Source organism: Pongo abelii, chromosome 7 (genome assembly GCF_028885655.2).
Source record: "Pongo abelii isolate AG06213 chromosome 7, NHGRI_mPonAbe1-v2.0_pri, whole genome shotgun sequence".
Taxonomy (NCBI): Eukaryota; Metazoa; Chordata; class Mammalia; order Primates; family Hominidae; genus Pongo; species Pongo abelii.
Window position 1 is genome coordinate 136,665,030 of NC_071992.2, and position 23,795 is coordinate 136,688,824.

Here is a 23,795-nt window from a genome sequence, read left to right on the forward strand (position 1 = left end):
ATAATGAACATTAATCTAATCTTTACCTAAGTTCCCCAACTGTTAGCATGACATGTTTGCTTTCTCTTTTGGTCTGTCTATATACAAACACTTTTTGGATGAACCATTTTAGAGTAATTTGCAAATACTTCAAACTAAATATTTCAGCATGTATCTCCTAGTCTCCGTATATAACATTAAATTTTATGTTCAGGAAAATTAACATCGATGAAATACTTTTTATCTAATATACAGTACATATTCAAATTTCCCAAATAGGTCTAATATTGTCATATGTAACTTTTCCCAATTCAGGATCAGGTCAAGAATCACATGCTGCATTTAGTTACTATATTATGTTGTTTACTCTGTAGTGTAGTCTCCTTTTATCATAAGTTTCCTTCCCTTTTCTTTAATATTTTCAAGAGTCCAGGCCAGTTATGTTGCAGAATTTCCTTTTATTTGGATTTATACTATTGTTGTTCCATGATTACATTCAGGTTAAGCATTACTGACAAGAGGCCATATAGTTTATGTTGAGTGTTCAGTGCTTCCTAGCAGGAGGCACCTGATGTCAGTTTCTCCCACAGTGACCAAAGATTTGATCTCTTGGTTATGGTGGTGTCCACCAGATTTTATTAATGTAAAAGCAATGGGAAGATTCCCATCACAAATAATTGAAAAGATTCCCTTTACAAATAATAAATACTCTGTATTGTGGTATTTGGAAACTATAAATATCCTGCTCCACAATAACCTTTTACCCAGTGGCCACAGAATATGTTGGTAATGATGGCTTTTCTAGTTCAGTATTCCTTCTATATTTTTTATATGATATTCTTCTATAGAGGGCTTTTCTATCCTCAGAAAGAAGGGACATCATAATAAATTAAAAATAATTTTTGGATGGTCATTGTAGCCGTATAGATTTTTGTTTTCTTATTCAATGTAATCCCTTATTATTACCATGTGTTTTGAGGCTCACATAGTCCCGTATTTGGTCAGTAGGCACCACCTAAAGCTGGCTCCATGTTCTCTTGATATTGCTCCATTAGTTTTTGAGTATTGCCTTATTTTCTGTTACTTTCTATTATTTCACTATTATAAACCATGCAGAAATAACAGTCTTTTCCATGTGTATACCCTATAATAATTTAGTTATCTCTCTGCTCCAGATCGTGAATCAATCAGTTCTCCAAGAACTAAGTTCCTTTTGCTAGGGAATAGCATGTGGAAAACAAGATTTGGGAACTAGTTGTGCTCACTTCTACTGGTGTTGTCATTTTATTTTTCTAATATATAAAATTTTAACATGATTAACATAAGAAATAAATTTAAAAGATAGTCTCTGAAAAAAAATCTCATTCTTTCCCTATTCCTTTGTACCCATAGTCTAGTAGTTGCCAACTTTCTCTTCCCGTGCTTTACGCAAAAAGTAGCGCACATAAATATATGCTTGTGTGTATATAAACATACATAGGTATATATGCATACAAATGTAGTATGCCATCTACATTCTTTTTTACCTTGTTTGTTTTCACTTAACAATATATCCTGTAAAGTACAACTTACCAAGCCACAAAAATATCTGTCATTCTTTTTTTAAAAAATTGCACAATACTTGATAATTTATTTCCTATGAATAAGCATTATTTATTTTTCTTATTGTACCATTATTGAATACAGTGAAAATAATCATGTGCATGTGTATCTTCAAGATGTATTTTTATAAATGAGATTGCTGGATCAAGGATCAATCTCCTGATGTATGTATTTTCGTTAAATGTTACCTAATTAATTCCCAGGATTCCAGATGAGATGCACCACGTTGTGCTACCACCAACAATGTATGAGTGTGCCTGTTTCCCCCATGGGCTTGATAAAATGTACTGTCAAGCTTCTGAATACTTACCAATTCATTTTTGGGAACTAGGCTCATTTATTTTATAGTCTGAAATGAAGTAATTTCCTATTTAACTGAACTACCGTGAATACTTAAAATATCTACCCGCAAACGTATCTTGTAAATGAAATAAATATTATTTTTGTGTCTTTTAGAAATTATGGTTTCTAAAGAAAGTGACAATATAATCAGAAATAGGAGTTCTTAAATTCTTGCAATTTCATCATGAAGTGATCCTTGGATGATGATACTGCTCCCATACATGCTACCTTAGAGGTAAAGTGAACTGGGGGAAATTATTCTACTTATTCATTTATAGTGAAGACAATAAATCAATCATTTTGATAAAGCATGAATAACTTACTCATTATTAATAACTATTCATGTATTGTTTAAAGCTTAAACAATAAGAGCACATGAGTAGCTTGAAAAATCATTATAATTTGATATTTTGGAATAAATTTCTACATTATTCCTTCAGGAGGAACAAGAAGGACAGTTATAACCATGGTAATGATAGCATCTAGCACTTATTGTGCCAGGTTCTGTTCTAAGCAATCTACAAGTGTATTTTATTTAATCCTTACAACAATCTTGTAAAATAGATACTACTATTATGTCAACTTCACAGATTAGAAAACAGAGATAAGTAACGAGCCCATGTCCATGCAGTCAGTAAATAATGGGGCACAGATTCAAAGCCAGGCAGTCTGACTTGATAAAAAATTATTTTATTATAGAAGCTTTAATATTTCATTACATCATATTAAGGAGAAAAGTACTTAAAACAATGTAATACTAATAAATTAAAATGTTTACACTCTTTTCCAAGTAATTTTTAGCTGAATCAACTATGAGTATGAACAAGTATTCTAAAGTTAAATCATGGGAAATAATAGCAACCAAAGTTAAGCTATTTATCCATGATTCACAGAAGTTTTGCTACTGGTCACATAAAAAGTGAACTAAATTAACACTTTTTCATAGTGAATGAAATTATCAACAAGTACCTCAATTTAACAGGGTTTCTGATCATAGCTCCTTGTTCAAAAAGCAAGCAGTGATTAAAATTTTTAAAAAAAATGTAGATACTTTTAATTTGTAGTCCAATGATGGTTCATTTTACATTTTAAAATATTAATAGAAGTAATTATCATTTTTTGTACATACATATTCATTTAAAGATACAAAAATATTTCAGAAGTTGACATAAAATTTTTGAAAATAAGTCTGTGGCATTTATTTAAAAAGAAAATAAAACATTTAATTGAAAATTTTGGAAAAGCATTGTTACCTATGACCACTGACTTACCTCATCTGGAAAAAGATGCAACCTTTCCATCATTGTTCTTCTGTGAAGGTTTTTTGGCAGCATGCCATAAATAGCTAGTTTTACAATCTGAAAAACAGATATACATAGGACACAATAAGAAAATTGTGACTTGCGATAGTAAGAAAGCAAACATAATTAGAGATGATGATGAAAATGAGGGGTTTAGATTCAACATGAATATAGGAAAGAAACAGACCTAAGTGGATACGTGGAAGCAACAGAAAAGAAACTTTTATTACTTTGTACATTACTATTTTCTTTTGGCTCCATTTATTGTTTATTTAGAAAAAGAAAAAAGATTAAAAGTAACCTGTATATGTGCCAATTTTAGATAGAATAATTGATTATCATATGCACTCATATTTCAATATAATTTGATGTGTGTTAAAGCTAAACCCACTAAAACAATACATGTTAGAATGGGGTTACTTTGTAAGAGGCCTTCCTCTTTTATTCGCTCATCAAATCAGACTACAAAGCCTCATTACATGCAAAAGCTAATGGGATACCAGATACATTTTCCATCTACTTTCTATTAGTGTTAAGACTTTATGTTTTTGAGAGGTCATTTAATACATGTAAATATATATATAAACATATATTAACATATATACATATATATAAATATATATAAACATATATATATTTATGTTGTTAAAATTAAAAGCAATTAAAAATTTAGTTCCTTAGTCATGAAAGCCACATTTCAAGCGGTCGGTTGACATGTAGCTAGTGGCTACCATGTTTGACAGTGCAGACACAGAACATTTCCATCACGGCAAAAATTTCTACTAGACAGCACTGATTTAGTTATCAGCATTTAAATTTTTCAATGTTTTAAAACTTGTAAATTGAAACTGACAATGTCAAGACTATCTCTTCTGGATAAGCAGGTAATTATATCCTCTGAATATCATCATAAAGGCATTTTATTGTACTAATAGTGTTACATGGCATTTGATTTTCATGTTTCTAAAAAATTTAGTTGTATTTATTTGAATTACTAAGTTGGTATTTTAAAAACCGGCCCTATTAGAAAATGCAAACTCCACACTCAAATTTAAAAAGGCTAGAAAATGTGAAAAGATTATAAGCTAACAGGGAAGAAAAAAGACATACAAATGTACGTAAACAAAGGTGAAACAACACGTCCACGCAAAAAAGTAATTCTAGCTGTACAGACATTAAGTATAAGTTTTAAGAAATTCAGAAAGTAAAAAAAATAGAATAAGATAAAGTTAGTAAATATCAAAGACCTTCCTCATATAATCTATATCCCAGGGCACGTGCCATTTGTGCCATAGAAGTAACTTATTATTTATAGGACGGGGAAAAATCAAATAGAGGAACCATGTTAGAAGAAAATATAAGGACATAGAACCTCTTAAAGAAGCTAAAACATATGACAGAGAGAAAAAGAACATAAGGAAAGGGCTAAATCGATATATTTATTTGAAATTAGAATAATCTACTTCATTATGAAAAATTATAAATATTCAACAAACTATTACCTATTTAACTATTAAATATTAATTAACATATTTCACAAATAGTATTCCAATACTGTACTAATAATCAGAAAGCTGCATTGTGAAACAAATTCTCTGATAGGCCACACACAGTAAGAACTGATAAGCACATTATGTCTACTGGCAGAGGCCTACTATTCCAGATGAACACTTAGGATTTGAATTAAAAGTAAATAATAAATCTCTTCCTTGACGAGCCATTTTTTTTCAAAACATAGTAAAAATTAAGACTTAAAAAATTAAAATCCTTTAATGAGGTAATAATCCAAAAGGATTTAACTCTGAAATATTTCCTAAGCCTTCCTCAAACATTTTACAATCCATTTCAATTATTGCTTATAAACAATAATTTGAAACAATTTCTACAAATGTTACCTAATACCAAATTTTTAACATGAAAAAGTTATACTATACTGCCTCCTAGTGTATAGTTAACATAAAATAGAAACTTTCATTTTAACATTTAAAATATTTATGAAGTATTAAAAGTATAATTTATTGTTAACAGCTGTGACATATATTATCAGGAGCCCTTATAACTTTTAATGCTATTATATACAAAGCATATCAATATTCAAAATATAATTATTTTGACCTGTAAGGCTTAAAAACACACTAGTTATGAAAAAAAAAACATTAAATATTTCCTAAGAAGCAAACTCTGAGCACAGTTTTATAAAACAGATATGAACAATACAAAATAAATAGTAAATCATGAAACTTTTAAATGGTATGTCAGGTCTTATTATAATAAAATATCCTTCCCCCCAACCTTACCAAGAAAATTTTAGGCAGTACTATACCAAACAAATGGTTGTATCCTGACAATAGATATTTATTTTTATTATTTTAGGGAAACAAAAAATGATATTTTTAGGTCTAACACTTTGCTAACTTATTAATGTATTGCAGAAAAAAGATAAAATAGTCTCTAACAGGAAAAAGATACTATCTAACCTATGAGTAAAGTTGAAAGTTTAGGTCTATCAATAGTTAAAAGAAAAATAAAACAACAGTAGACTTTGCCTTTAGCAATACTGGTGACTAATGTATGAATTAGAACTTCTCCCAGTATAATACACAAAGAAATAAACATTAGTAAACCATATAAATTTTCCATCTATTTTCTATTAGTGTTAAGACTTAATGTTTTTGAGAGGTCATTTAATATATGTAAATATATATAAAAACATATATATGAACATATAAATATATATAAACTTATATATTTATGCTGTTAAAATTAAAAGCAATTAAAAATTTAGTTAATTAGTGAAGTTAATATTGTTTATAAAAATATTTTTTAAAGTATGAAACAAAGCTGACCTCACAAGGCTTTGAGGCCCCAAATTCATCCTTCTTGTGGGGATCAAAATCCTGTAAGTCTAAAGTTCAGCTCAAAAAACTTAGGTTGTTATAGCCCAATTCACTTAGCCATAAGCTAAGTGAATCTTTTTTGAGGAAAGTCATTTTTAACACAGGTCTTAAAGAATTCCTGGAGATGAAGTTTCAAGGTACATGAGCCTACCAAGTAAGTATACTGAGCAGATATTATAAATTGCGGACCTACAAAGGCCACAAATATTAGAATCAGATCTAAACGCTAAGAATTATGTTTAGTATGCATAAAGAAATATAAGAGTGAACCAAAACATGATAAACAGAAGACTATTGAAACTGATCAACAAATTTGTAAAAGAACCAAATAATAAAACTTTAAGAAAGGGAAAAATGATAATTGAAATTAGGACCTCAGAACAAGGTTAATCAGATTAGACACAGGTGAAAAGATACAGAACTGGAACACAGATCTGAAGAAATTACTGAGAATGCCCCACAGAGACAGTGAGACATGAAGTATGAAAGAGAGGTACTGAATCATGTACAATAAAATGCAACTGTCTACTCTTATTATAACCAGATTTCCACAGGGAAGAAACAGAGAATAAAGAGACCCAATATTAGAAGATTTAAGAGCTAACACATTTCCAGAACTGAAGACACCAGTACTCAAACCAAATAAATAAGACTGTAGTAGGAAGATATGAAAACCAAAGACAATGAAAAGGTCTTAAGGTATCCAGAAAAAAAAGACAAGAGTAAACATAAAGAAACAATTAAATCGACATCTGATTCATAAAAGCAATAATACAAGCCAAATTCCAAATGAATAATAGCTTCAAAAAGCTGAGGGAAAAAACAATGGAATAATTGTTATCTTAGAATTCCACATATAGCAAAACTATCTTTCAAGAATGAAAGCACAAATAAAGAAAACAGTTTCAGACAAAAAAGGTGAGTTCAGTATTAAGAGAATGTGGCTAGAAGAATGCCAGTAAGAAGTACTTCAAGGAAAAGGAAATTGATACCAGAAGGCAGGCTGAGTTACAAGAAGGGATTGTAAGAAAAGAAAATTTAAAAAAATCAGTAACAGAATAAAACAATAACAAGAATGTTCAATTGGGAGAGTTTTTTTAAAATCCTGAACGAAGAAAGCTTGTAGATTGGGAGGGAGGGTGGTAGTTAAAAATCTTCTAAGGGCTTTCATTGATTTGGAAGGAAAGTTAAAATACTGATGAACCTTAGAGCTATAATAAATCAATTCAACCAATCCAAAAGAAGGCAAGAAAGGAGAAAAAAAAATCTAGTTACACGATGTTTACAATAAAAACATCTATAACAGAATAATTTAGTAAAGTGTAAACAATGAAATATATGAGGCAAATACTAATCAAAAGTGAGCTAATGTAGCTATGTTAATATGAGAACAAATAGACCTCAAGGTAAAAAGCATTATTGGAGATTAAGAGGATCAGTACATATTGACCCTGATCAATTGATTAGAAAGATTACAATTCCAATCTTAAATTCATCTAACACTAAACCTTCAAAATATATAAGGCAAAAATTGACAGGAAAAAAAATAAAAAATAAATAAAACATAAACAAGCAGGGTGCCTACAGTCCCAGGTGTTTGGGAGGCCAAAATAGGAAGATTGCTTGAGCCCAGGAATTTGAGTCCAGCCTGGGCAACATAGCAAGATCCTGTCTTTAAAAACATAAATTAAAAATAGAATAAAGTCTGAGTGTGGTGGCTCTTGCCTGTAATCCCAGCACTTGGGAGGCCGAGGTGGGAGGACGGCTTGAGCCCACGAGTTTGAGATAAGCTTGGGCAAAATAGGAAAACCTGGTCTCCACAAAAAATAAAAAGTTTTAGCAGGGTGTGGTGGTGCGTACCTGTAGTCCCAGCTACTTGAGAGGCTGAGGTGGGAAGATCCCTTGAGCCCAGGAGTTTGAGGCTGCAGTGAGCTATCATTGTGCCACTGTGCTCTAGCCTGGGTGACAGAGACCTTGTCTCCAGAAAAATAAATAAATAAATAATAAAATAATATGAAAGTAGTTTTGTTTTTAAGAACTTTACTATTTTTTCCAGAATAAAATGGAAATTAAGAAGAAATTAATCTACAATTGAGATGTTAATAAATAAAAATAAACTCAGATAATACTCGAGTTAACCAAAAAAGTCAGAATATAAGAACACACTTAGCATGTTTGAAAATATATGTATACACATACATACATATATCTCTCTCCTTTCCAAGGCATTTCAGCAAACTCATCATATACTAGGTGATTATGCAGGTATCAAAAATTAAAAAGGAAAACATCAGAATTCTTCAACTAAATGCAAAACATAATACATAGCAATTAGAAATACATAGAGTTGAATATTAAAAATAATACTTATCAAAACTTGTGTGATACAGCTAAAGTGAAGAATTTATATCCTTGAATGCTAACTATATTAAAATAATGAGAAGGGAGACTGACAAAACAGTATCTGAATTGGTCTTTCCAAAGATGATTAATAAAAAATACAAGAAACTTACTGCCACTGGATCCCTCAGGTGAAGCTGAGCAGCTGTTACTTGTCTAAATCCACCTGAGTAGCTGTTAAAAGGAGAAAAGACATTAAAACTGGGCATAGGCTGATACTGTATTCTTAAACTGATCATTCTTTTATAAGAAAACTATTTTAATAAATTGTTTCTGGTAACTATGCTGTTCATTAGTGTTTTCAAAATTAAGTAGTAATCTACGCTCTTTGAAATGCTATTCTCTTAAATGGTCAACTACCATTATATCATAAAAAGTTCTACTTCTTGGAAAAATTTATTGGCATAAGTATATTTCTATCTCAATTGTAAGTTATTAATTCACTCACTCATTATGGGGTATTTATTACTACTTGATTTAACAAAGAAATAGAAACAAGCCAGACTATTTCATGTCCCTTACCAAATTAGATAAACTGTATAAACTACAGGTTAGGTCTGGGGAAAATGTTGGTAGTCCACTTGGTTCTGAATGAAGTTCATACTCTGGACAGCCAGTAATCATGTTTCTTCTTAGCAGTTTGTAAAGGTCTCTAAGTGCTACATACTGGCTCTAAGTAATATAATATTTCATTGTGTTCAGATCGATTATTCTTTATAAAATGAAAAAAGTGGCAATTACAAAATATACATTGAATAGTGTTGGAGGCAGCTTAGCTTCCAGATACCCTAGATGCAGGTATGGAATCTAGGTTTTGTCAGTGACTCCCAATGTAATATCAGGCAACTCATTTTACCTCTCTGCATATAATTGTACTCATATGAATAAATAATGCTATCTACCTCAAAAGATTTCTGGGTCAAATGAAAAAGTATTTGTGAAAGGGATTGGGAAATTTAAAACAAAAACAATAAATATATAGATGTAAGGTTCTATTTTCCTAAATAGATGAAGTCCAAACGATTTTCAAGAAAGAGGGAAGAAATTGGAAAGTCGGTGTGGAATCTGCAAAAAACCTTAAGATTACCTAAATGTGATTTTTTCCATATGTTCCCTTCAATAAAATTTGAAAATATTTTAAAGATGATTTAAGAAAACACATTTTAGGAATAAAACTTATCAAAGTTAGAAGTTTGCTGAGAAAGATGGGTAGTTTTAAAATTGATATTCTCTTTTTTCATGGAATTTCAGTTTTAGAAAAAGAAATGCCTGTCTAGACTTCCATTCCTGCATTCTTTCTCTCCATGGAAAAAAATATTTTACAATTTCTATGCTAAAAGATGATCTTTCTAGTTTGAAAATTGAGATGGCAAATTCTAAAACATACCATTTACAATATATTTCAGAAGTCTGGACTTTATTCTGAAGTATTTGGAAAGCTAATGTAAAATTTTGAGTGGAGGATGACTTGAGTAATGCAACACTCAATTGATTTTTACTACTAAGAAAATAAACTCATTCTTTCCTCCAATATGGGATGGAGTAAGAGAACATTTGTTTTAAATGCTAGCCAAGGGTTTTTCATTGAAATTAATTCAACAAACACTTAATGTGTATCACGCTGGAACTGGGGACACACAGATAAATATGACAAAATCCTGTCCTATTTAAAATTGAACAATTCTGTTGAAACAACTAGTCGTTAAGTTGTATCTCTAACTCATGCCAGTGTATTTTAGATGACTAAAGACTTAGATGTGAAAGTTCAAGGTGCACACACACCCAATTCAACCAACTCCTAAAAAATTAGAGGTAAATGTTTATGAAAATCTGAACAAGAAAGAATTTCTGAGACTGGAAAACAGAAGAAATTACAAAGGAAAAGGCATGTAATAATATAAAATTAAATAACTACAGTAAATAACATAAAAATTTTGTTAAAAGTAAAAAATAAAACAGTGGATTAATAATCTTAATAGATAAAATGTTCAAAGAAAGTGATAAAGTAACACTGAAACTTCATTATTAAGTAAATGTAAATATTCAGCTGCATATCAAAAGACAACAGCCTTATTTTTAAAGATAATACTGTGCCTGCACAGATTTGGGATAACAAACATTTGTATGCTCTTCTATGGATTAGTAAACTCATGATTGAAAATACCTATCAAAAGACCTATAAATGATCATTCCTTTGATATCAAAATACATTACACTTCCAGGGATTTATTTTAAGTAATCCTACACATATGAAAAAAATCAATGGACAAAGACGTCACAGGATACAAAATCAATGTGCAAAAATCACTAGCAAAAAGTCACTAACATTCCTAGACACCAGCAACAGTCAAGCGGAGAGTCAAATCAGGAACGTACTCCCATTCACAACTGCCACAAAAAGAATAAAATACTTAGGAATACAGCTAATTAGGGAGGTGAAAGATCTCTATAAGGAGAACTACAAACTACTGCCCAAAGAAACCAGAGATGAAGGCTGGGTATGATGGCTCATGCCTGTAATCCCAATACTGTGGAAGGTTGAGGTGTGAGGACTGCTTGAGCCCACAAGTTCAAGACCAGCCTGGGCAACACAGTGAGCCCCCATCTCAAAAGAAAAAAAACTTTAAGTTAATAATAAAAAGCAATCAAAGATGACACAAACAAATGGAAAAACATTCCATGCTCATGGATAGGAAGAATCAGTATTGTTAAAATGGCCATACTGCCCAAAGCAATTTATAGATTCAATGCTATTCCTATTAAACTACCACTGAGATTCCTCACAGAACTAGAAAAAAAAATATTTCAAAATTCATATGAAACCAAAAAAGAGCCTGAATAGCCAAGGCAATCCTAAACAAAAAGAACAAAGCTGGAGGCATCACGCTACCCAGCTTCAAACTATACTACAGGGCTACAGTAACCAAAACAGCATGGTACTGATTAAAAAAAAAAAAAACAAAACCAGACACATACACCAGTGCAACAAAACCCAGAAATAAGACCACACACCTACAACTATTTGATTTTCGACAAACCTGGCCAAAAAAGCAATGGAGAAAGGATTCCCTGTTCAATAAATGGTGCTGGGAGAACTGGCTAGCCATATGCAGAAGATTGAAACTGGACCCCTTCCTTACACCACATACAAAAATTAACTCAGGATGGATTCCAGACTTAACTGTAAAACCCAAAACTATAAAAACCCTGGAAGACAACCTAGGCAATACCATTAAGAACACAGGCATGGGCAAAGATTTCATGACAAAGATGCAAACTGCAATTGCAACAAAAGCATAAATTGACAGATGGGATGTAATTAAACTAAAGAGCTTCTGCACAACAAAAGAAACTAACAGAATAAACAGACACCTACAGAATGAGAGAAAAGTTTTGCAAACTATGCATCTGACAAAGGTCTAATATCCAGCATCATAAGGAACTTAAATTTACAAGAAGAAAAAACAAACCCCATTAAAAAGTGGGCAAAGGACAGGAACATACACTTTTCAAAAGAAGACATACATGTGGCCAACAATCATGAAAAAAAGCTCAAAATCACTGATCATTAGAGAAATGCAAATCAAAACCACAATGAGATGTCATCTCACACTAGTGAGAATGGCTACTATTAAAAAGTCAAAAAATAACAGATGCTGGCAAGGCTGTAGAGAAAAAGGAATGCTTTTACACTGTTGGTGGGAATTTTACACTGTTGGTGGGAGTGTTCAACCACTGTGGAAGACAGTGTGGTGATTCCTCAAAGTCCTACAGACAGAAATACCATTTGACCCAGCAATCCCATTCCTAGGTACATACCCTAAGAAATATAAATTGTTCTATTATGAAGACACATCCACATGTGTGTTCACTGCAGCACTATTCATTATAGTAAAGACATGGAATTAACCTACATGCCCATCAAAGGTAGACTGGATAAAGAAAATGTAGTACATATATACCATGAAATACTACATTGCCATAAAAAAAGAACAAGATCATGTCCTTTGCAGCAACATGGATGCAGCTGGAGGCCATTATTCTAAACAAACTAACACAAGAACAGAAAACCAAATACTGCATATTCTCACTTATAAGTGGAAGCTCAATGATGAGAACACAAGTACACATAGAGGGGAACAACACACACTGAGGCCTATTGGAGGGTGAAGGGTGGGAGTAGAGAGAGGAAAATAACTAATGGGTACTGGGCTTAATACCTGGGTGATGAAATAACCTGTACAACAAACCCCCATGATACAAGTTTACTTATCTAACAAACCTGCACATGTGACTGAACTTAAAAGTTAAAAAAAAAAAAAACACAAGAATTGAAAAAAAAGATGTTTATCAGCCCTTTATAAAAGCCAAAATTTTCATTTCAAAAAAACAGAACAATGATCAAGTATCGTAAATCATTTTGTGCACTACTACTTAGTAACCAAAAATAATACTTACAAAAAGGTTCTCTGAGAATTTTCTATTAAGTGAAAAAGGATATAAACTTGTATATACAGTTATCCCTCTCCATCTGTGGAGGACTAGTTTCAGGACCTCCTGAGCATACCAAATTCCAGGCATGTTCATATCCCTGATATAAAATGGCATAGTAATTGCATATAACCTACACACATCCTCTTGTATACTTAAAATGATCTCTAGATTACTTATAATACCCAATATAATGTAAATGCTATGTAAATAGTTGTTATACTATATTGTTTACGGAATAATGACAAGAAAAACGTCTATACATGTTCAGTATTGACACAATTAAAAAAAAAAATTACAGGCCAGGTGCAGTGGCTCACGCCTGTAATCACAGCACTTTGGGAGGCCAAGGCAGGTGGATCACCTGATGTCAGGAGTTCGAGACCAGTCTGGCCAACATGGAGAAACCCTGTCCCTAGTAAAAATACAAAAATTAGCTGGGCATGGTGGTGCACACCTGTAGACCCAGCTACTCAGGAGGCTGAGGCAGGAGAATTGCTTGAACTTGGGAGGCGGAGGTTGCAGTGAGCCAAGATCGTACCACTGCACTCCAGCCAGGGTGACAGAGCAAGACACCATCTCCAAAACAAAACAAAATGAAAATTTTACATTTCCACAATGTGGAATCCATAGATATGGAGGGCTGACTGTATATTAAAATGGTAAGTCATGGGATCAGGAGTGAATTTTAATTCCCTCTTTAAACTTCTCTATATTTTCTAAAATTAGTATGTCCTAAAAATTTTATAACTAGCAAGCTAAATTTTGAATATGTAATTGTAATATAGTGTTACGAGCATAATAAAGTAGTGTGTCCAAAGTGTAAGTGAAAAGAGTCAACAGAAACAAAAAGCAATCAACTCTTTGAGTGATGAGGAAATAGCAAAGGTATCCCAGAAAATGTGACATCTGAGTCAATTTTTAATGACTAAATAGGAGAATTCCTCACTGTCAGGGGAACAACACATGCAAAGGCAGAAAAAGGAATGAAATAGCAATATGTTGCCTAAGAAGAACTATGAAGCAGCAGTGGGAACTGGTTTCCAATGACTTGTAAAGGAGTTTGAATTTTCATCTATCAGTGAGAAAGCACTACTGACAGGGACACTAGCAGCTGACGTACACATTATGGTAGCTATTCACTACTGGCTGCACTGTTATTTTCCTTCATTTGCAGTAATACTACATATTATTGCTATAGTAATTACCATAGCATTTTGTGTCAATACTTCCCTTTATGCTTTTATCACGTTATGTTATTCTGACTTTTAATATTTCTTTCCCAATTACCTCTCAATTTTGTAGAGCTTGGTTTATACATAGAGATCTGCCAGTAGCTGAAATTTCTAAAGACGGATATAAATTCAGTTTTGTTAAATTATATAAAGATTTCATGAATGTATTTTAAGGGGAGGAATGGGCAAAGGCTGGCTCAAGGAAGCAAAACAGTTGTTCCAAATATTTAAGATGCACTTGGGGCAAGAGATGAAAAGAAACAAATGGGAACATCAAAGGCGAAGATGCAGTTGGAAATAAAATAGTGATTCCGATCAAGAATAAAAGATCAACATTTCTAACCATAACTTGAGTAACAGTATAGAAAGTACACTTAATTAAATGCGCACATGACCTGAAGCTATGGGTTAACTAATACATGAGATGATAAAATCAGGATCTTAAAAGGCTGGAGATAAAATTTAACATGGAGTAAACTTAAGGTCTTGCAATTGAATTAAATTACAACTAAGGCACACAGGAAGGAGAAGACATGATTCAACAGGAATATACCTGAAAAAGACTTAGGAGTTTTAGCTGACAGTAAACTCAAATACAGAAATACTATGGCCTTGAAGAAAAGTTCTATTGCAACAGAAGATTGCCTAACTGAAAAATGGAGGAGAGTCACGTTGTATTTGGAAACCAGCGGAACACACCCAGGTGAGTGTATTTACTTAAGAGAGATACTGACAAACAAGATTTTATCTAGAGAAGAGTGACCATTCCTTAAACATCTTGTTAACTTTCAGATGGTTTGGGATGGTTCTGAAAACAGCAGTAAGATGAATTACAGGAAGCAGAAATACAAAGTAAAAGAGTGACTAAAACATGAGGATAATCTTATTCAGAGGTTATATGAAACACTTGTAGGATAAACAAATACTGTCAGGTAATAGCTATATTTGGTATAGTTGTGTGGTTTTTAAAAATTGAGTAAATTATATACATGGCATGAGTAAAATTAGTAATAAATGCCGATTTTTAAAAATATCTTTTTTCTTTTAAGTAAGAACAACTGTATTCTTAAAGTAATATATTTTTACTACCGAATTTCCCTGACAATGGCATTATCTTACCCAGTATGCGAAGAGTATACTTTTTGTTCCCATTTGTTTCCAGAAAATGCAATGTGTCTTGTGTTCATTATAACAACATGATCCCCACAGTCACCTAGATTTTGAAAAGAAACAAGATTTTGTAAGAAAAATAAAAACCTTAAGAAAAAGTGGCCTTGGTTATTTATAAAGCTTATCAAAGTTCAAACAACGTATTAAAAAATAAAGAGCAAGTCACAGTGCAACATCAAAAATCCTTGAACAGATTTCTGTTACTTTTTAATATAACATCTAAGTATAGAAAGAGTTGGCTGGCCATTTGGAAAATCTCAACACTGCAAAGTAAAAGAAATTTAATAAGGTTGCCAATAACAACAATACATCTTTTAAAGGCAAATTACTGTTATTCTTATGACTTTTCCCATTAATAATTACACTTCAGTAAAAATGTTTGTATTAAGTGCCTTTAAATGTCTGATACAAAATTTCCCTGAAAAATAGACAAGAAAATGAAAACAGTACGTATATAGATATAAAAAAGTATGTTTTAGCTACAGGTAAATTGAAAACGTACATAAAACATTACAATTATTATTTTTTGCAAATTTAGAGAATAGACTGCTTTGATCTTATTAACTACCGTGGAAAGGTTTCTTTCCAACTATGTTTATAGTAAATTTAAACTGCTACTCTCAACTATGACTACACAAACATATTTGACAGGACAGATGACCTGAAAATCAAAATATGTGTATCCGCATTCATTTTCTATCCCTAAGTTTGGCTGTTCATCTAAAAACAAACTAAAAAGTTAACATGTACATTTTCAAATAACTTACTATACATAACAAAATCAAGTAATTAGAAACATTTATAAAATACCTATTTTACTAATAGAAAAAACGAACCAAGATATTCTAGAAGCTCAAGGAAAAAAAGCACTAAAAATAAGAAATACAAGTACTATATGAAATCTAAAGATTATAAGATTCTATGCAGAGCTGTAAATTTGAATGGCAGAATTTTCAGAGACGTTCATAGTCTATATAGGATAAGAATAAAGAAAAGAAGATAAAGCAAGTGGGTTTTCATCACTAGAGTGAAAGGAAATTCAGAGGTATGAATGAAAGACCTGGGAAGCTTGCTGTCATTAGATGGAAAAGAATAGTCTGACAATATTTAATTAAATGACTGAAGTTCCTAAAAGTGACACCCTGTTGGCTACTGAGGCAGTTGGGCAAATGCAGCAGCAAATAAAGCAAATAAAGAAGGTAAGAAGATAACCAGACAACCTCAAAAAACACTGAAATTACTTTAGCTCACATTCAGACATTTACAGCAGAAGATGATTAAGTGATCTGCAAAGGCTCACACACTAAGTTACCTAACACCTGGTGTAGGCTCTTTCCATAACATCTATTCGGAGGAAAAAATTGAATCTTTAAACTTTCCACTAAAACTGAATTTATTTTTAAACTGTTAAGTTTTAAATATAGGTAAAGCATCTTGAGCCACTCAAAAAATATCTACAGAGAGCAAAAAAGATCTTTCAAGGGGCATTAGACAGATTGCCACAAAGTAACTGAAAATCATATTCTTTCAGTTCTAAGGTATCACATCTAATCTGGGAAAAATTGTTCTTCCTCAATAATACATGCCAAATCTCTAGTAAATTCATTCTTAGAAGCATTTCTCTACTAACTCTAAACAAAAACTAACCAGCAATTAAATACATGCTTTTAACTGTATTTCATTAACACTAAAGTCAGTATTACTGTAAGACTGTAACCCTGGATATAGCACAGTTGTTTCTGTCTAAATTTCTATTAAGTTAAATACATATAGTTTCATTTTATAATTTTTAATTTAAAACTGCACATTTAATATATATGTACCAAATGTAAATAAATCATAGCTCTAGTGCTTGATCAAGAGATATTCTGAAGAGAAATTAAGTTGAAAAAAAGTAAGCAATTTTTAGAAATAGGAATTGTGAGTTTATCTATAAAAATTCTAACCTTAAACTTCTAACTTTATCTGACTCCTCAGTATAATACTAGGTGCTCAATTATATGGCCAAATAAATTCAAACTAATTCAGACAAAGTGAAAACTCAACAGCTTCATGTCAGGAAACCTAAGGTCTCAGATAGGTTACACCATCAGGGGCACCTCTTAGTCCTATACCGCCTCAATGTTTTGGCCCATCTTCTCCCTTAAGCCAGAATGAAGTCATAATTTTTCCTCAAAATTGCCTGGGAGGAAAGGAAGTAATAATTATTCAACATCTTCTACATGCAAAGCACTGAGCTAGGCATTTTATATTCACTTTTAACACTTAAAGTCTCACAACTATCTTATTAGGTAAAGCTAACGTACTCCCTCTGACTGCCACCACTTTTACTATTTAATAATGTTTACTGAGAAAACAGAGTCAGAGGTTCAACTCAGCTAAAATTATATGGCTAATAAGTGGTAAAGCTAAGTTTCAAATACAACTCTAGTAAACCTTCAAAGGCAGATCTTACCATTTCTACCACATCCAGATGGCAAGAAGTGGTAGTTAAACTGCCATAAGGAGACAATGATATCATTCACTAATTGATCACGTACTCTTTTCTGCTAAATTCTAAGATCTCAGAAGTCCTTCTCAGCAAACTGCTCACAGGTTACAGTTATTTGCCATCTTTGTACTTCCCCATGTACCAACTCCTTGGTTAGGGATTCAAGGAGACCTAGAGTATAGGATAACTTTTTGTAGCCTTATTTACCAGTTTTTCCAACACTACTGTCTGTGCAAGGTAAACCATGCTATTTAGGTCAGTGCAAAAGTATTTGCAGTTTTTGCCACTGAAATGGCAAACTCTACTTTGTTCTAGCGTTTGTATAATTTTTTTGGTCCTAGATCCTTGCTGCAGACTCTTAATTATAGATCCCTCACACAGAGTTACCAGACACAATAAGTGTTTACAAAAATCCCTAGTGTTCATTTTTAACTATGTTTGAGATATTCAGATTCCATGCAAGGGCAGATTCAGATAGAGACACCAATTCAGCTTGCTGGGAGTCTCCAGCTCTTTTAAAATTTGCTTTATAATCCTTTTCTACTGATGAACAAATCCACTTGCTATGTATTACATACTTACTAATGCCATGTACCATTCTTGATGCTGGGAATACAGCAATGAATGTAACTGAAAAACTTCTATTTTTTTAAACTTTTATTTTAGGTTCAGGGGTAAATGTACAGGTGTGTTATATAGGTAAATTGCATGTCATGGGGGTTGAATATACAGATTATTTTGTCACCCAGGCAATAAGCATAGTACACAATAGGTAGTTTTTTGATCCTCACTCTCCTCCCACCCTCCACCCTCAAGTAGTTGTCTGTTGTTCCCTTCATGCCGATGAGTACCCAATGTTTAACTCCCACTTATAAGTGAGAACATGCAGTATTTGGTTTTCTGTTCCTGTGTTAGTTTACTTAGGATTATGGCTTCCAGCTCCATCCATGTTGCTGCAAAGGACATGATCTCATTTTTTAACGACTCTACAGTATTCTATGGTGTATATGTACCACATTTTCTTTATCCAGTCTACCACTGATGGGCACTTAGGTTGATGCCATATCTTTGCTATTATGAATAGTGCTAAAATGAACATATGTGAATGCTTTAAGTTCTTTCAGAAATCACCAAATTGCTTTCCAGAATGACTGAACTAATTTGCACTCCCACCAGCAGTGTATAAGCATGCCCTTTTCTCCTCAGCCTTGCCAATGTCTATTATTTTTTGACCTTTTAATGATAGCCATTCTGACTGGTGTGAGATGGTATCTCATTGTGGTTTTGACTTACACTTCTCTAATCATTAGCGATATGGGCATTTTTTCATTTGCTTGTTGACTGTATGTATGTCTTCTTTTGAAGTGTCTCTTTATGTATGTCCTTTGCCCACTTTTTTATGGGGTTGTTTTTTGCTTGTAAATTTGTTTAAGTTCCTTACAGAGAAATTCTTGTTAATCAATCTTATGCTCTAGTTAAAAAGCCAGACAATAAACGAACAAATAAGTGAATATGCAATATGCCAGGAGCTGATGAACATGGGAAGATAAAGAGTAATAGGGTGAAGCGATTAATTGGTACAGGTTTTTCATGAACTTAATTTTCATTTCTCTGGGATAATGTCCAAGAGAAATGAAACTGCTGTGCTATATAGTAAGCTCATGTTTAGTTTTAGAAGAAACTGCCATATTCTTTTCCAGAGTTGCTGTACCATGTTACATTTCTACCAGCAATGCATGAGTAATCCAGTTTCTATGCATCCTCATCAGCATTTGTTGTCACTATTTTTTATGTTAGTTATTTTGATAGTTGTGTAGTATTATCTCGCTGCGGTTTTAATTTGCATTTCCCTAATGGCTACTTATACTGAATATCTTTTCATGTACTTATCTGCCATCTGTTCATGTATTCTGCCCATAGCCTAATTAGATTGTTTTTTTACTGTTGAGTTTTGAAAGTTCTTTATAGTTTAGATATGTCTTTTGTTGATGATGTGGTTTGCAAATATTTTCTTCCAGTCTGTAGCTTGTTTTTTTCCCCTTTATAGGGTTGAATCCTTCCTTATAAGCCGTTTGCTTTAGCATAGTGGTTTTTAAAGTGCAGGTGATTCAGTCTTAGGCTTCTATAAGGTGACTCAAGGCACAAGGACCCAGGTTCTTTTTCCTTCAACTAGGACAGTACTGCTTTTATTTATTGGGTTTCCTTGAAGATTTAGTTTGAGAAATGTTTGAAAAATAGCTATTCTGAATTAGTGATAAACAACAAAGTTTGGCTTTGGCCTTTATGTTTGTTTCTAAGTTCGGAAGGACAAATGTCCAAATGGCTACTTCAGTGTTATTTTTGGCATCCCTGAACTTGTGCACAGCCAAGGTGATGAATGATCAGATAGGTTACCATAAAATCTGCTGAATGTATAGATACTGTAACATGCAACAAGGCATATTGTTTAATTTAATGACAATATCGATATAGTCACTTCCAAAGGAGATACGTATTCTAGATATAGCCTGAAGCAAAAATCTCCTTCAGTGCTTTGTAGGATGATATTCTAGGAGTGAGGTGAAGTATAAATGTACAATTTAGATTGCAAAATTAAAATGCTGTGATATTAACATTTGAAATACATTTTTACACTTAACTGAATAGTAAGAGAAAAATATGTTAGCTAAGCAACTTTAAGAACAGCATCATAAACTTACAAGGCAGAATACTACAGAGTAGATTTAGATCATAAATCTGATCTCTGTTGAATTGTTTGGTATGTTAGCATTCATAGCATTAATTTTTATAAACTGAGTGCAACTTTTGTTTCATTCAATGCAGAACAGAAATATTTTAACGCAATCTAATTTTAGCAAAGCTAAAGAAAGGTTTTCCTCTGCTTCCTTTAAATACTCCTATAGTCCTCCTCAATGAATTAATCAGTTGGCAGTGAAAGGAGTAGAATCCTCACAAAGAATAAGTCATATTCCACTAATCACAATATATAACCTATTTTTTGATTTATCAGAAACATGTTCAAAAAGTTCTCAAGTCCCAAATTCAAGAGGGCAGCTCTAATTAGAAGGAGGGATTCCTTTACCAGTTCCACATCCTTTCTACCTTAACCCACATTTTCCATAAAAAATAACCTTATAATGAAAAGTCAGTTTCCACAACACTTCACAGACATCCATTTGACAAATAAGGTAGTTCAAATATTGTATACATTATGTTCAGATACATTATTTGTTAATTTTTACAACCATTCCTAGAACAATGATCATCATTTGTAATATTATTTTTCTGGGAAACTGTAGGTCAATTTTCAAAAAAATATGTTTATAGTGATTATAAGCCCATAATACCTGCTCAATAAATGCTTATTAAACCACTAAATGTTAGAATGAACTCTTAAAACACAACATATTTATAAATTGAAAATTGTTTGCAATTTAAGTTTTGATTTTAGTGACATCTTCTGGACACGAGAAGTTTTGCTAATATGTTACATATTAAATACAGTGAAACATGCCCAGGCAAGGTGGCTCACATCTGTAATTCCAGCACTTTGTGAGGCTGAGGTGAGTGGATCCCTTGAGCTCAGGAGTAACACCAGCTTGTGCAACATTGTGAAACCATGTCTCCACAAAAACTACAAAAAACTTAGCTGGGTATGATGGCACACGCCTATAGTCCCAGCTACCTGGGAGGCTCAGAAGGTGGAGGCTGCAGTTAGCTGTGATGGCTCCATTGCACTGCAGCCTGGGTGGCAGAGTAAGATCCTGTCTCAAAACACACAGTGAAACAAAAATGCAATTCAGTCTTTAAAAAGTAAGTTTCTACTTTCACAGAAACCTAATAGGCAGCCACAACAGCTCTTCTGGTATCCTAGCCGAATGCCTATTCATCCATATCTAAGGTATGCTTTTGCAATAATGACTTGGTTATAAGGAAGCAGAACTTTGAGTGGACAGATAGTGCTATATTTGGAGATGGAAATTAGGTGACTGCTACTAATTGCACTTTTCCTCAGATTTTGTATTATTTGCATTTCTGCAAAGACAACCTCGGAGATCTCATTTATTATCTGCTGATACCATTGCTAAGGAAAAAAGCAGCAGGAAAACTCAGTACAAGTGGTTAAGAATCACCAGACTGAAGTGGAATGGGGAATTTCCTACATAAGAAACAGGTGTCTAAGTTCTAGTCCCAATTCTACTATAATATAGCTGAATAGCAATGAAATCCTGATTTTAGTTTACTCGACTGTAAATGAAGAGATGAGGTGGTTAAACAAAATATCTAAAGTCCTAAGGAATTAAACAACTCTATGAATTGGTAATTCTATGACTATTTTTCTGGTCTGCCAAAAAATATTTTTAAAGTAAACAGGTTTATAAGTGAAAGTGTAAGTCTCCTGATCACTATTTACTTTCAAAATACAGTTGATCTCTTTATTCATAGATTCCATATTTACAAATTTGCCTACTTGTTAAAATTTATTTGTTACCCCAAAATCAATACTCATAGTGCTTTTGCAGTCATTCATGGACATGCTCAGAGTGGAAACAAATTTGTGTTACTTGACGCACATGTTCCCAGCTGAGGCTGAACAAGGTGATGCTCTGCCTTCTTTCACCTTTCATACAACAAACAAGCATCCTTTTCATTTTCTATGTAGTGCTATGTTTCTGGCATCTGTGGACTTTTTCTTAGTGACTTCACTGTTTAAAATATCCCCCAAGCTTGGTATACTGAGTGCTATTTAGTGTTCCTAAAAATACAAGAAGGCTGTGTTGTTGCCTTATAGAGATAATATGTGTGTTAGATAAGCTTGTTATACTGCTGTTGGTCACGAGTTCAGTGTTAAGATATCTTTAAACAGAAACAAACATAAAACAAGGTTATGTATTGATTGGTTGATGAAAATGCTGTGACCAGAGGTTCGGAGGAACTTAACTCCGTATTTCCCCCAGAAGCAATGGTTCAGTATTCACTAATCCAGTGTTCATGGGATAACTACAGGGAACAAGAACAGACTACTCACAAAACATCTGTTTGAAAGTGTCATTCTACAAACGATTTCTGGCAAGCATCTATTATGGGCCAGACATTGCACTGGGTGCTTGAAAAACAAAGATTAAAAAGACAAAACCTCAGATTCATATTCTATACTCACAGATTTCAGAGTATGGGTTTATTTTGATATCTTATTGAAATTTTCATTAGATAGAGAAAAAAGGTTAGAGCAGCAAGTATAAGAAATTAGAGAAATCATAAATCCTTGCTCTTGCTCAAATCAAATCATTTGGAATACTCTTCCTCTTAGCTCCATAAATCCAAAAATCTGACTTAGCTTCAATGCCAGAGCCCTGACTAAAAGTATTTTCTTCATTTTCACAACTGGAATTCATAAATGCCAGCATTCACTTAACAAACATTTCTTACATTCCAGCTATGTGTCAAGCACTATTACAGGTACTGGGGATACAGCTGTGTACAAAATAGGCAAAATTTTATGTGCTCTTGGAACTTAGTCTAGTGAAAGAAGGTAGATAATAAACAGATACTTACATAACATTTCAGGTGATACATGAACACTATTTTTTTTAAAGCAAGATAAAGGTATACAGAGTGAAAGGGTGAGCAGAGGAATCAGGGGAGGCCTCTCTCAGAATATAAATGCCTGAGCAGAAATCTGAAAGACATGAAGAAATAAGCTATGCAGATATCTGGTAAAGAATATCTAGGCAGAGGGAACAGAGTGTGAAAAGGGCCTAAGGGCTGGGCGTGGTGGCTCACGCCTGTAAGCACTTTGGGAGGCCAAGGTGGGTGGATCACCAGCGGTCAGGAGTTCCAGACCAGCCTGGCAACATGGTGAAACCCTGTCTCTACTAAAAATACA

General features: G+C 32.9%; 1 protein-coding gene across 1 annotated transcript in view; it reads right to left on the reverse strand.

The window, feature by feature from the left end:
• Window positions 1-23,795, reverse strand: part of MRPL13 (mitochondrial ribosomal protein L13) — a 49,405-nt gene that overhangs the window by 20,802 nt on the left and 4,808 nt on the right. The window contains exons 3-5 of the mRNA XM_024250976.3: window positions 15,367-15,460; window positions 8,635-8,695; window positions 3,195-3,281 (exon numbers count right to left, since the gene is read on the reverse strand). Coding sequence (XP_024106744.2) covers window positions 3,195-3,281; window positions 8,635-8,695; window positions 15,367-15,460 — 242 coding nt within the window. The remainder of the gene's footprint in view (window positions 1-3,194; window positions 3,282-8,634; window positions 8,696-15,366; window positions 15,461-23,795) is intronic.